General features: G+C 40.5%; 1 protein-coding gene across 10 annotated transcripts in view; it reads left to right on the top strand.

The window, feature by feature from the left end:
• The window catches only part of TOP1MT (DNA topoisomerase I mitochondrial), a 52,104-nt gene that overhangs the window by 27,510 nt on the left and 9,169 nt on the right, over nt 1–15,425 (top strand). For 9 of the 10 annotated variants that reach the window (XM_042463068.1, XM_042463069.1, XM_042463066.1 and 6 more), the window contains exons 10-16: nt 7,004–7,119; nt 7,298–7,419; nt 8,623–8,745; nt 10,260–10,447; nt 11,047–11,191; nt 13,428–13,571; nt 14,883–15,068. In XM_042463068.1, coding sequence (XP_042319002.1) covers nt 7,004–7,119; nt 7,298–7,419; nt 8,623–8,745; nt 10,260–10,447; nt 11,047–11,191; nt 13,428–13,571; nt 14,883–15,068 — 1,024 coding nt within the window. Of the gene's footprint in view, nt 1–2,573; nt 2,986–7,003; nt 7,120–7,297; nt 7,420–8,622; nt 8,746–10,259; nt 10,448–11,046; nt 11,192–13,427; nt 13,572–14,882; nt 15,069–15,425 lie in introns of those variants that run through there. The other variant, XM_042463074.1, reaches the window with a different exon arrangement.

Raw genomic sequence — 15,425 nt, 5'->3', positions numbered from 1 at the left:
ACAGTGACGCTGGGACAGATGGAGGGAGGTAGATGGAGAGGAAGACTGCATGCTAGATGGTTGGACTCTATTAAGGAAGTGAAGGGTGTGACTTTGCAGGATCCAAACAGAGCAGTGGAAGACAGGAGGTCTTGGAGGTGTCTCATCCACAAAGTTGCCATGCGATCAAGTCAAAGGCAGTTAACAACAAAACATAGGAAATTGTCCAAAGAGAGTTTCTGATTTGAGACACCTGTCAGGGCTGGTTTAGCCATGGATTCCTGCACCAACAAGGGGTTGGATTGGATGTCCCTTAGGGTTCCTTTTTTGTTTCAACAAGCCTTTGCATGCTAACTGACTCTTGTGAAAGGTTTTTTAATTGGGATGTTGCTGTTGTTAACTGTCCTTGAATCATGGCAACCCTGTGATGAGACACCTCCAAGAACTCCTGTCCTCCACTGCTCTGTTCAGGTCCTTCGAATTCAGGCCCATGTCCTCTCGTTGAGTTCATCCATTTGGCATGTGGTGGTTAAATGACGGTCCTGCAGACACAAGGTTGTGAGTCGATCCCACAGGGCTCTAGGTTGACTCAGCTTTCCATCCTTTCGCATGTCGGTAAAATGAGTCCCCAGCTTGTTGGAGGCAATTGACTTACACATTGTAAACCACTTAGAGTGCTTAGTTCACTGTGAAGTGGTATAGAAATGTAAAGTGCTATTGATATTGCTACTGCCTTCTACCTTTCCTAGCATTATATTGGACAGTGGGCCCTTGGTATCTGCTGGGGTTTGGTTCCAGGACCCTCAGTGGATACCAAATCCATGGATGCTCAAGGCCCATTAAATACAATGGATAATAAAATGGGTCTCCCTTATATAAAATGGCAAAATTAAGGTTTGCTTTTTGGAATTTATGTATCCTTTAATATTTTCAAGCTGTGGATGTTTGAATCCGTGGATAAAAAAATATATGTGTGGATACAGAGGGGTGACTCTAATTCATAAAATGACAAAATCAAAGTTTGCTTTTTAAAATTTATATATATATATATATATATATATTCAAATCAGTGGATGCTTGAATCCGTGGATAAGGAGGGCTGACTGTATTTTCTAATGAGGTGTGCCTTCTCATGATATGGCCAAAGTAGGACAGCCTCAGTTTTGTCATCTTGGCTTCCAGGAAGAGTTCAGGCTAGATGTGCTCTAGAACCCATTTGTTTGAATTTTTTGGGGGCATCCACAATATTCTCAGTACTTTTCTCCAGCACCACACCTCAAATGCACTGATTTTCTTCTTGTCTGCTTTCTTCAATGTCCTGCTCTCGCATCCGCACATGGTGATGGGGAAAAGTGGCTTGGGCCATTCTGGCGTTGGTGCTCAGTTGTATATCTTTGCACTTTAGGATCTTGTCTACTTCTTTCATGGCTGCCTTTCACATTTCTGTTTTTTTTTTTAAATTTATAATTGGGGTGTACTGCACTTTGTCTTTACTGCTTTGTTTTAAATTATTTAAACAATGTTCTATATTCATGTTTTTAACTTGCTTCTTGGTTTTGGGATTTTTTGGGGGGCACGTTAGTACCTTATATTCAAAGATACAGCTGTGTTAGTCTGGAAAATCAGTATGCAAAGGGATCTTACAGCACTTTTGAGACTAACCGAAAGAAATAAGTTGGCAGCATGAGGTTTCGTAGACTAAAGCCTACTTCCTCAGATGCAGATGCAATATAAGTATCTTATATTGTTTTAGTTTTATTATACTGTAAACCACAGGAATCTCACTCCGAAAGAAAGGCAGGATATAAATAAAATGCATAGAGAGATCTTTTCCATCTTTATCACTCCTCTGGCCTGGGACCCCCTGCCTTCCTATACAGAAGAGAGAGTCTAGAGCTGCAGTTAGTTCTTGTAAATTTTAGAGTTTGTGCAATTAATTTTTTTTAATGAATTCACTCAGTGCTTAGATGCCAGTTGAAAACTTGTTTGTCGTTATACACTTTATTCTTGTATTTCTTGAATTCTTCTTCTGGATACAGCACATACATGTGCATTAACGTTAACCAGATATTGATGCTGATATTGTATTGTCATGTTTTCCAAATTCTGGAACTCAAAGTCGGCTAAGGTAAAACAAAACAAAACAAAAATTAAAACAGTCAAAAGCACTTTTACAAAGACAGAAGTAAAAACCCTGTAAAAAAATTAAAATGCAATTAAACTAGGCATAGAATCAACACTATTTAAAACAAATGTATTGCAAGACTATGAAAAGCCCAGCTGATAAAGCCAATCGGGTGTTCTTAAAAAGGAGGAAGGAAGAGGGGATTTAAATAAAAAAGCAAGAGAAGAATGTAGCAGACTGGTTTTTAAATGCTTCTGTTTCTTTAAATAGGTTTAGTTGAAGAAGGCTGAACAGAGGGCTGCCTGGAAATCAGTTTGTTTGCATCACGTGGCCAGGGGAGGGTTTAGACTACATTTCCCATCTTTCTTTGGGGCTCTGGCATTGTGGGTAGTCAAGTGACCAGACTTGAGCACATTTTTTAAAGGTGCATTATATTGTTCAGTGGCTTCTCTGTGGTTGGTTTGTAAGCAAGCTCTCAACAAGTGCATTTAATTTTATAAATGCATTTTATTTTTATATGCATTTAATTTATCAAAATGCACTTTACTTTTAAAATGCATGTAATTTCCAAGAGTCTGAGATGAAGTGCAAGCATTTCCTGGTGAAAGGTTAGACCCAAGGCTTGCACAATTCATGCCATGCTACGGCTGAGAGCAAGGGATCCACTGCCAGAGTGCTGCTGCCCAGCTGCAGTCAGATCAGTTGGCTGCATTTTGCCATGACTGGACCCCAGGAATGCTTCAGCCTTGCTGGAACTTGCCAAGATGGGCAGCCTACCCTTTTTGTGTCCAGCCCTGTCCTGCCTCCCTTTACCATTTCCTGACACTCGCTGTCAGAAGGCTTTGTGCAAGGCACACAAATCTAAAGAAGACCCATGACAGGTAGGAGAGGTTTGCAATGACAAGCTGGTACTTCTGCAAAAGGAAAGCTCTTGTAGGAGCCTTTCTGGTGTATGTGTGTATGGAGTCTCTTTCTTTGGAGGTCTTGAGATTTATATGTGTGTGTGTGTGTGGAGGTTATTTTATTTATTTTATTATTTTATTAATTTTAATACATTAAAAATACATAGTAATCAAGAAACGTTAAGCATCACATTAGTAAAACGTCCACACTGGCAAAAAACCCCACAAAAAACAAAAAGGAAAAAATACATTTACAACAACGCTTCACAACAGAAACCTTCCTGAAGGCTTCGCATTAGAAACTTAGAAATAATTCCTTATTTGTTTCTTTTAAATTACCTGCTTGCCATTTTTTAATCATACTTTCTTGTCCTTAACATGATACAGAGTCACATTAACACCTTATACAAACTATCAAGTACATATATTTATCCTCATCCTTAATTATAATGGTTTCTCAGTTTTATCATCTGCTAGTGTCAGATGGTCTTATAGTTATTTAATGGTATAATTCCATAATCTAATATAAACTAACATTTATTCTCTTTTTCTTTATGCAAAAATTTTAGTAATGGGTCCCAAACCTTTTTGCATTTATCCCATGACTTTGATTTTTAAATAGTTATTTTAAACATAAAATACAGATAAAAACAAAACTCTAGCAAGTATTCCTATTAAGTTATAACATCCATTTCTCTTTGACTTCCCTTAATTAAGTTCTATTGTACAGATTTCTTTTCTGTTTTCTTATAACCCCATATTTCAATTATGGCCATACCCTTTTTGTTTTGCTTTTTAAAAACAATCAACATACTATGACCCACTTTCTGTATCCCTTTTAAGGTCTTTAAACAGAGTCTGGAGGGCCTTCTATTAGGAATGCTTGGATTGTGTCTTCCTGCATGGCAGAAGAGGTTTGGACTGGATGACCCTTAGGTAGGGTTGCCATAAGTCAGGACCTCCAAACCGGGACAAATGTAGGACAAGAATAGGACAACATTTTCAAATGTAGGACAACATTTCTAAAAATGGAGGACATGCAAAAAAAATTGGTGATTTAAAAAAAATGTTAATCTAAATGCATGTTTCTTAGGCATTATCAAAATGGAGGACATTTTGACATTATTCCTGGACAGATGTCAGGAATGTAATTCCCTTTCTGGCCACACACACACATCAATTCTAAAACACACACACACATAGCACATTTACACTATCATTTTCTCTTTCTTGCTTGCTTGCTTCTGTTAGATTTTTAACACTTTTGCCTAATGAAGATGTCAGTGGAGCTTTGAAAGCTTGCATGATATATTTTGTGCATTTTGGTTGGTACTATACAGGTATCACTGCATAGTAGATTTTGGCTGTTACTGCACTTGTGTGTCCAATTTGTTAGCATAGAATATTTTAATATGTGTGAACATTCTTGACAAGTGTAATCCTGAAAGGTAGACCATTATGTGAAGAATCATAATGACAATACTAGAAGTTCCAAAAGGTTGGAATTAACAAATAGAGTATGGGCAAGTCCTACTCTCCACCCTCTCAGCCTCAAGGAGAGATGAGAGGTCAGGCAGCAAACCTCTTCAGAATACAATCTTGCTAAGAAACCCCAGGATAGGTTTGCCTTATTGTGGTCTTGAAGTGCTTTTCAGTTCTAAGTCTCTGGTGCCACAGCCATTCTGCAAACTACAATTCCCACATCCAGACAGGGCTGCCATAGGTCAGAAAGGAGTTGAAGGCACACAATAGCTACAACAAAAACAACAGAAGAGGAGGAAAGAAAAGAAGAAGGAGGGAAGAAGAGGGGGCTGGCTTGGTGGCTGGAGAATTGGAGGAGCCAGAATGGCCCTGCAAACCCAGTGGGAGACCTTGGGCAAGTCACACTCTCTCAGCCTCTTAGGAGAACGTAAAGGCAATCCTCTCCTCCTTTGAAGAAACTATGCCAAGGGAACTCTACACAATTACAACAGAAGAGGGGGAAGAGAAGGAAATAATAAGAATAACTTTATTATGGCCATTTGGCCAGCACAATGACAAAATTCAAATTTAAAACACATGATAGGTTCATGTAGAGGCAGATTAGAAAGTATAAACAAATGACAGTCTGCAGGATCAGGCAAAGACACAACAACCCCTGGGCCCTCCAGGGAAAAGAGGAGGAAAGAAAAGAAGAAGGGGGAAGAAAAGGAGGAGGAGGAAGAAGAGGAGGCTGCCTTAGATGGAGGAGAGAGACGCCTGGGGCTTTTTCTCCCTCCTCCTTCCCCCTTCCTCCTCTCTCCCAGAAACCATAGCCACCTGCAGAGCAGAGAGGAGCCCCAAAGGAAAGGAAAAAAAAAAGAACAGACTTTAAAGGGAGTCCCTTGTGCCTGCCTTTTGCCTTGGTGCTCAGCAGCCCTTGGGGACAAAGGAGGCTGCCAGACCAGGAAGCCCCTGCCATGCTCCTTCTCCTTCTCCCTGGAGGCAGACATCTTGGCTGAAGAGGAGGAGGAGGAGGAGGAGGCGTGACTAAGGGGGTCACATGCGGAGAAGGAGCCAATCCTGCCTTCTTCCAGGCAAGCAGAGCTTGTCAGTCAAAAGTCTTGACTGGAGATTGACAAAATCTGGCCTGGAGTCAGCAGGAACCCGGGAATGAATGGGCAAAACGGGCGGGAAACGGTTTAAACACTCCAATCCGTGAATTTCACGGGGGCAGCCGGGTTATGGCAAGCCTACCCTTAGGGTCTCTTCCAAATCTAGGATTTTATGATCTAGGAGTCCTAGTAGACCACAAGTTGAACATGAGTCAACAGTGTGATGTGGCAGCTAAAAGGACCAATGTGATTCTAGGCTACATCAATAGAAGTATAGTGTCTGGATCAAGGGAAGTAATAGTGCCACTCTATTCTGCTTTGATCAGGCCTCACCTGGAATAATACTGTGTCCAGTTCTGGACCCCACAATTCAGAAAGGAGGTTGAGAAGCTGGAGTTAGTCCAGAGGAGGGCAACTAAAATGGTGAAGGGTCTGGAAACTATGAAGCCCTGTAAGAAGAGATTTAGGGAGCTGGGGATGTTTATCCTGGAGAAGAGAAGGCTAAGAGGTGATATGATAGCCCTGTTTAAATATTTGAAGGGATGTCATATTGAGGAGGGAGCAAGCTTGTTTTCTGCTGCTCCAGAGAACAGGACCCGGAACAATGGATGCAAGCTACAGGAAAAGAGATTCCATCTGAACATTAGGAGGAACTTCCTCACAGTAAGAGCTGTTTGATAGTGGAAGACATTGCTGCCTTAGAATGTGATGGAGTCTCCTTCTTTGGAGGTCTTTCAATAGTGGCTGGATGGCCTTCTGTCAGGGATGCTTTGATTGGGAGTTCCTGCATGGCAGAATGGGGTTGGACTGGATGGCCCTGGGGGTTTCTTCCAACTCTACAATTCTATGAATTAGTTTCGTTACATGCACTGGGATCTCCTAGCAATTTTGAGGCCAACTGAAAGAAAGAAGTTGGTAGCATGAGCTTTTGTAGACTTGAGCCTACTTCTTCAAATGCATGGAGATCTGAGTTGGTCTCAAAGGAGCTGCAAGATCCCTTTCCATGCTGATTTTCCAGGCTAACACAGCTGGGTCTATGAATTCTAGTTTTGATATGTGTGTGTTGCGTGCCATCAAGTCATTTCTGACTTAAGAGGACCCTAAGATAAACCTATCACGGGGTTTTCTTGGAAGTATTTGTTCATCTATGGTAAATAATTTATGGTTAGGAGGCATATTGGATGGATGAATAAAACTATGAGTCCCTTGTAGTGACTTCAGGTAACCTTATTTTATTTTATTTTATTTTATTTTATTTATTCGAGTACTTACACCCTGCCTTTCAGCCCTAAAGGCTATCAGAGCAGCTTACAATTATTATTTTTATTATTTAGACGGTTCCCTGCCCTCAAGCTTACAATCTAAAACAAAAACCCTTGTAAGAAGGGTGTCAGTTGCCTGTCTTCTCAATTTCATCTCACCAGGTGGGAAGAAGAGCAGCGTGAGGACGGGGTGAAATGGCATCAGCTGGAGCACAAGGGTCCATACTTTGCACCACTCTATGAACCTCTGCCAAAAGGTGTCAACTTCTATTACAATGGTAAGGAATATTATTTTTCTTGAACAATGAAAAGGGTGCATGCTTTAAGTCCTAAAGGACACAAATGAGAGAAGCTATCTTGATTTTGTCTGTTTGACTGGCTGCTTCTTAGAGCGGGGAGAGGAAGTGTTTGATAATATTGCAAGGCAATCCACTGGTCCACTGTTGTTTCTTCTAGGCAAACCTATGAAGCTCAGTCCAGCGACAGAGGAGATAGCTACGTTCTTTGCTAAAATGCTGGATCACGAGTACACATCCAAGGCAGTTTTCCGGAATAACTTCTTCTGTGACTGGATAAAGGTATTTGACATACTTAGGTGTGCGTACATGTTGTCTGCTAGTTGCTGTCCCTTAAATGCCCCTTTTAGAAAGAGGACCAGGAAAGTTTCCAGGGGAAAAAATCCACCAAGTTTACATCAATTTTCTGTTGCATCAGTCAGACACAGATATGAGACTGGAGAACCATAGGGAGATTTCAGGAGTTCCACAAATCAGTGGGAGCCAATATTTGTGTTAGATTGATATCATAGTCATGTATCTTTGGCGATTGCCAAGCTAATGTTTCTGAAGATGAGATGTTCTGTTTAAGAACCAAAGAGTACCCCTGAAGGCCAGATTGAATTCCAAAACCAGGGCACTTTTCTTGCATATGTGTGACTTTTGGGAGACTGTCTACATAGGTATTAATTAATTCATATAAATAATAAAGCTGCCTTGAATCTCATTTTAGGAGGAAAGTGGGATATAAATCCCAGAAATAAAATAAAATAAAACAGCAGCAAAAGATCCTCATGTGGGAATTCATTTTCATACTTAACTTCAGTGCTACCAACAGCCTCATCCCATGTATTTTTACTCGGTTACTCACGTAACACACAAAATATTAAGGTTATGAGAAAACGTTGCGAGATTCAGAAAGTGACTGGGGAAGAAGGGGAAGCACACTATATGCCTTTTCCTTTCAGCACTGGGCTCCTAATCTTTCCAAGGGCTGGAATAATTGCTCCAATTGAAGCATTGATAATCTGGCTCTGGTAAACCTACAGAGCAGAGCATTTGGTTTCTAGCACCAGTTGGCCAAATACTTCTGAGAAGTTCATGGACAGAGAGTAAAGATGCTGTCTAGGATTTATGGTTCAGTGTCTGATGCTCAAAGATACACTTCTTCTGACATGTCCCCTAAAGGGTTCTAGGTAGTACTAAGCTAGGCATGGCTTTTACACTCCACTCTCAGGTAGAGGAAGGGAGAGATCTAGATCAGCAATTCCTAAAGTTTGGTCCACCAGATATTTTGGACTTTGGCTCCCAGAATTCCTGACTGTTGGCCAAACTGGCAGGGGCTTCTGGAAGCTGAAGTCCAAAAGACCCAGAGGACCAAAATTTGGGAATCGCTGATCTACATAGTTCCATGCCTGCTTAGATCCTCATTTCTGTATAATATCTTATTTCCTGGTGTGGAAGCTGTTTTAGAACTGAAGTTGCTGCCTCCTTCTTTTCCCACAGGAGATGACGCCAGAGGAGAGGAAGAAAATCAAAGATCTGAAGAAGTGTGATTTCAGAGAGATCCATCAGTATTTTGTGGATAAACAGGAGGCCCAGAAGGCTCTGCCCAAGGAGGAAAAACAGGTTTGGATACCATTACCTGTTGATAGAATCTAAGGTCTTTTTGACTGCTGGACTTAAACTTCTAGAATTCCTTGAAAAATCTCTCTTCTTTTCCTCCTCCATCTCCTTCTTCTTTTTTTTTGTTACCCTTACATCACAATCTTGGAGGCTAGACTTCTGCAAATGTGTTAAGCATTAGGCCATCTATGACAAGTAGCTTAAAGCTGAACAGTCAGTTCACTCCCACTGTGTGCCCTCAGATCACCATGTCAGCATTTGTGTTGTCTTCTTGCTCATTTTACCAAAGTCTAAATTAAATTATGAGATTGAAATTAGTGCTTCACCACATTCATATATTTCTTTTTTTAAAAAATTAGTAGATGGGTAGATGACCTCGGCAGTGGCACCCCAGTTATTGTATTTCCTCCTATACTTAGATACCTGACTGGCACAAACTCTAGTGTAATTCCAGTGCCATGGCTGTTTACTAGGGTCTTTGTTGTTGTAAAGTTGTGGAGTTGGAAGGGACCAAAAGGGCCATCTACTCAAATCTCCTCCCATGCAGGAAGACACAACTAAAGTACTCTTTAGAGAGGCCCATTCTGTTAAAGACCTCCAAAGAAGGAAAGTACACCACCTTATGAGGCAGTCTATCCCACTGTTGGGATAGTTATTCCTAATTTTTAGGTGGAATATTTTTTGACTCTGTTGTTCTGTGTCCTAGTCTCTGGAGCAGCAGAAAACAAGTGCACTCAATCTCCTTCATGATATACTTTCAGGTATAGTTGGTCCTCCGTACTCACTAATTTTTTTATCCATGGATTCAACTATCCACAGCTTTAAAATATTCCTATATATATTATAGATATATTCCAGAAAACAAATTTTGAGTTTGCCATTTTATACTGTATAATGGACACCATTTTGTTATGTCACTGTATATAATGGAACTTGAGCATCCATGGATTTTGGTATCCATGGGGGGGCTCTGGGACCAAACCCCAGCAGATACTAAGAGCCCACTGTGTATAAATATGACTATTGGGCAACTCAGTCTTATTTTCTTAGCTCAGGCTTATCGTACCCAGCTCCCTAAATTATTCCCTATAGGATTAGGTTAGAACCATATACACTGAGCCCTTGGTATCTGCTGCAGTTTGGTTCCAGGATCTCTCATGGATACCAAAATCCATGGATATTCAAGTCCCGTTAAACACAATGGATAGTAAAATAGTGTCTTCTATATAAAATCAAGGTTTGGTTTTTATAACCTATATGTTTTGTTTTTTTTAAAAAAATGTTCAAACCATAGATGCTTAAATCCATGAATAAAGGCCAACTGTATTTATATGACCTTTTATTGTCTCTGGTTGTTTTATACTGTTGAAATCAATTTCATTGTATTCTAACCTCAGATAAAGTATGTGATTTAAATGTTGTAATAAAATAAAAAACTAGAAAATAAAAACCCATGTAGTTATTAAATATCTTAATATAAATAAAAGGAATTTATTTATTTAAAAACAAACAAACAGAAATTGAAAGCAAAGGCAGAAAAAATCCAGGAGGAATACGGTTACTGCATAATTGATGGACACCGGGAGAAGATTGGCAACTTTAAGACTGAGCCTCCAGGTCTTTTCCGAGGCCGTGGGGACCACCCTAAAATGGGGATGATCAAGAAGAGGATAATGCCTGAAGATGTCATCATCAATTGTAGCAAGTAGGTACAAGGAGTGTGAGTGTAGGTAGTAGCTATTAGGGGAGGAATGGGTTACGCCTGTGCCTTTTGGTTTTGTTTGCTTCTATACAGGGTGCCTGAAAATTAGCCTTACAATTTCAGTGCTCTATACAAGTGAAAGGTACTAGATTATGGGGCTCAGGTTGATCAAAAAATAGCAATAGCAGCTTCCAAAAATACGGCAGAACCAGCATTTGGAGGGCAGGAAGTAGGGATGTTGTACGGCATATTTAAACATTTCCCCCTTTTTAAGAGTCTGGCTCCCTCTTCTTTAAAAAGGTTAAGAGGTGGGGATCATGTGCGCTGCAGACATTGCTGATTGCAAGTACCACCAGCCCTAGCCAACATAACTAGTGATGAAAGATGATGGGAGATGCAGTCTAAAAACTTCTTGGGGTGGATGGGTGGCATGATGATAATTTCTGCTTTTAATATTCCGTAAGCTTCCTTGGGTCCCAATATTGAGGAAAAGGTGGGATATTAATCAGCAGTGGTAATATAAAGGCTAACTTTTGTTGTCTCACTAATATTTTTAAAATGCATTATATGCCTTGCCCCCACCCCATTTTCCTCCCTGCCAGGGATTCAAAGATCCCACGCCCCCCTCGAGGCCACAGATGGAAAGAAGTGAGGTCTGACAATACCGTCACTTGGCTGGCATCTTGGACAGAGAATATCCAGGGGGCCATAAAATACATCATGCTGAACCCTAGTTCGAAGTTGAAGGTGGGAATGTGTCTTCCCTGTGGGAAGTATTTTCTGAAAACTCTTTCTTCAACCCTGACCAGGCATGGGCCGAGTGTTGAGCAACTCACCTTTGACAGTTCAGTCAGATGATTCTGTTTATCCATGCATTGCAACAAAGGAACACAGAGAGCTCTGTGATGCTTTAAAGACTTGCACCATTAGTGTGGCAGATGTTTTCCTGACCTGGATTTTGGTGTGTCGTGTTGATCTGTGTAGTTCCCCTCTGTCAGCTTATTTAGCCAGAAGCAGAGCAAAGGTTCACAATATAGATTGAATCTCTCTTATCCGCATTTCCAAAATATGCCAAAATCCAAAACATTTTCTATGGTTGGCTGAGAAAGTGACACCTTTGTTTTCTGATGATTCAGTGTACACAACCTTTGTTTCATGCACAGATTACAAGAAATATGTATAAAATTACTATCAGGCTATGTGTATGAGGTGTATACAAAACATGAACTAATTTTATGTTTAGACTTGAGCCCAAGATACCTCATTGTGTATATGCAAATATTCCAAAATCCAAAAAATAAAAATAAAAAATCCAAAATACTTCTGGTCCCAAGCACTTTGGAAAAGGGAGACTCAACCTAAATTACATTTTATTGATCTAAAACCTCTGCTATTTGGACTCCCTTTCAAATCTAGCTTCATAGGGAATACCAGACGTGTTACTACACATGCGTGCATCTTCAAGGAGAATGAGAAACCATCCACCACATTTGCAGTTAGGCATGATTTATTACCATTCTTAGAGTTCTTGTGTACTAGGAGAGTTGCATTTTGTTGCAGACACCATACAGAACCATAGACATATACTGTATGCCTTCTGCTGTATAGTCCCCTGCACAGTTGTAATCCATATCCCCAAATTTCATCCAGTAATCAGGAACATCTTTTTTTAAAGATGCAAAAACAAAACAAAACCCAACAGAGAAAAAAAATGGTTGCAGTGGCTTTTTGCCACTGGAATAGCTTTTTATCCCTCCTTTTGTTTTTAGGTTATATCCACACTGCACAGCTGTAGCAGTCTGATACCACTTTAACTGCCATGGATTTAACCCATAGAATCCTGGTATTTGTAGTGTAGTCAGGTACTTGGAATTCTCTGCCAGAGATATAGTACTTTACTTCAAGAGACTGGACAATTTCATAAGGAACATAGTTTGTAGCAGGTACTTAAAATTCTCTAATGCACTTTAAACTCTAACATTAGAGCTCCTTTGCTTTCTAATGGTTTACAGATAGAGCTCTGTGAAAGATAATTCTTTGTCCCATAAAACTACAAATTCCAACATTCCCTAGGATGGAGCCAGGCCAGTTAAAGTGGCATCAAAGCATTAAAAGTATGTTGTGTGAAAACATTCTTTTTATTAATATTTTAAAAAGACTTGACATCTCACCATTCAGCTGAGAAAGACCAGTTCTCTACAGCCATTTTCAAAAGGTGGTTACATTTCTGAAGATGCCAGCCACAGATGCTGGCAAAACGTCAGGAAGAAACTTTTCTGGAACATGGCCACATAGCCCGAAAAACCCACAGAAAACTATGTATGCTGGCCATGAAAGCCTTTGACTTTACATTTCTGATTTAAATTGGTATCTGTCTTTTCTGTTCTGTGTGGAAAGCCCACCTGGGATGAAATACTCATTTGATTTTTAAATGCCTTCCTTTCTCTTTCTCTTTTTAAGTGCCAGCCTTTTGTAATGTGGGACAGTGGAGCTAGCATGGTGCAGTGGTTTGAGCATTGAACTACAACTCTAGAGATTAGGATTTGATTCCCCACTTGAGTCGAAAAACCCTCTGCATGACCTTGGGCAAGTCACAGTCTCTCAGCCCTCTGAACTACTCTTGCCAAGAACAACCTAATGACAGATTCATCTTAGGGTTGCCATAAGTCAGAAATGGCTTGAAGGCACACAGCAACAACTTTCTCTTCCTGTCTCCCATAAAAGTCCTTTGTCATGGATCAAATTCATTTTGGCCTTCCCTTTTGGATTTTCCTCCTGTATTACATTTTTAAATATCTTTTTATAGATCATATAAGATGCTTACACAAAAATCTGACGCACATATGTGTTAATGGGCAAGTGTCGTTGCGGATGGATTCCAGAGGCACCCAGTGAGATTGGGGGCTATTTCTGCAAGTCTAATCTGGGGCAGCAGTGGCTGCTGTTGCAAGAGAAGTCTCACCTCCTGCTGCTTTTTTTTCAGGGGGAGAAGGATTGGCAGAAATATGAAGTGGCTCGCTGTTTGAAAGGAGTGGTTGGCAAGATCCGTTCTCAGTACCGAGCCGACTGGAAATCCAAGGAGATGAAGAAGCGACAAAGATCTGTGGCACTCTACTTCATTGATAGGGTAAGGGACTGCTTTTCAGGGTTGGATTCTGACTATCTAAACAGCTTGTAATTCTCCTTGCTGTGTTCTCATCTCTTGGTGAGAAGTCGCAAAAATGCTACAAAAGCAGGATGAGCAGAATTAGGATGCAGCTGCACTGCAGTATTAATGCAGTTTGACACTGTTTTAACTGCCATGGCTGAATGCAGTTGTATTCTGGGATCTGTAGTTTTGTGAGATAGCCTTCCCTATCAGAGCTCTAGTACCACAACCAATTACAAACCCCAGGATTCTGTAGCGTGGAGCCATGGCAGTTCAAGCAGTGTCAAAAAACATTAATTCCGCAGTGCAGACGTAGGCTTACTTGACCATATGCAAGAGCTGGGATCTATGCCAGTTCCATACAGTATTGTATCCTTGTATACAGAGGCCTTTTCTAGATTGGTGTAAAGAAGCACGCGTTCTTGCAATACAACTCACTGAGGTTTGCTGGTGTTTTAAATTTTGGATTTTTTTAGATTTTGAAATATTTGTGTATGCATAGTGAGATATCTTGGGGATGGGATCCAAGTCTAAACATGAAATTCATTTATGTTTCATATACATCTTATACATAGCCTGAAGGTAATTTTATACATAATGTTTTTCATAATTTTGTGCATGAAACAAAGTTTGTGTATACTGAACCATTAGAAAGCTAAGGTATCGCTATCTTTGCCACCCATGGGAACACTTTGGGATTTTGGAATATTTTGGAATTCTGGATAAAGGAGACTCAAACTGTACTATAACTAAAAAAAAATACTTTTTTTAAAAATGGCAAGAAAGGAAGAGAAGAGAAGGAGTCCTTTTCTTCCAATATATCTTGGAAGTAAGGAACCACTTGAGTGTGGAAAGAAAATGTTGCTGGTGGTGCAAGGAATTGCAAGAAAATAAACTAGGACAACAGACACATTATTTTGATGTTATTTAAAAAAAGAGAACTACAACAGCAAATAATGTAACTTCCAGTAACCTCCTGCATCATTTGCCCCAAGTGAAAGAGCCCACAGTAAGGTGTAAGTTGTTTTTCAGGAGTACAGCTCCTAGACCAGGCTATGGTGGCCTGTGGATTGTGGGAGCCGCAGTGCAGAAAATACGTTTTCTAAGCTCTCATCAGAACATAAGAGAATCAGGTCAGAGCAAACCATCATATAACTCCACAGCAGTAAGCTGGAAGCTTCTGAAAATTAGGGCATGGAGTAACTCCTTTTGAAGAAAAACAAGCAAACAAGGAAGCCATTCTCTTTTGGTTGCCTGACTATTTTTGTTTTGTTCCGTGTCTCGTTCCAGCTGGCCTTGAGAGCAGGGAATGAGAAAGAGGAGGGCGAAACGGCAGACACAGTGGGTTGCTGCTCCTTGCGTGTGGAGCACATCACGCTGCACCCTCGGCTGGACGGAAAGGAGAACGTTGTGGAGTTTGACTTCCTGGGGAAGGATTGCATCCGCTACTATAACAAAGTGCCTGTGGAGAGGCAGGTGAGGGCATTCATGTGTGCAGAAAGCAAGCCAAATTCAGTAGGTTACAGAGGCAAAGCTTTGGAAATTCCCTGAATTTTTAGCCAACATGAATTCTTCCAGGTTCTAAGCTAGCTTCTGGATCAGTGTTCTGGGGTTTTGACCAACTAGGAAAGTCTTATACTTGACCATGGAGTGTTCCATCCTCCATTTCTTAGCACATTGTCATTGGGAAAACCCTGGCAGAGCAAACATAATTCTATCAACGGTGCTCTAGACGTGGATGCAAAAAGAACACCAACTTTTATTTTTGCCCGAAGTTGTAAGGTAGAGAGCCAACACAGTGTTGTGGTTTGAGGATTAGACTATGACTGTTGA

This window comes from Sceloporus undulatus, chromosome 4 (genome assembly GCF_019175285.1).
Source record: "Sceloporus undulatus isolate JIND9_A2432 ecotype Alabama chromosome 4, SceUnd_v1.1, whole genome shotgun sequence".
Taxonomy (NCBI): Eukaryota; Metazoa; Chordata; class Lepidosauria; order Squamata; family Phrynosomatidae; genus Sceloporus; species Sceloporus undulatus.
This window is presented reverse-complemented; position numbering and strand designations above follow the sequence as displayed.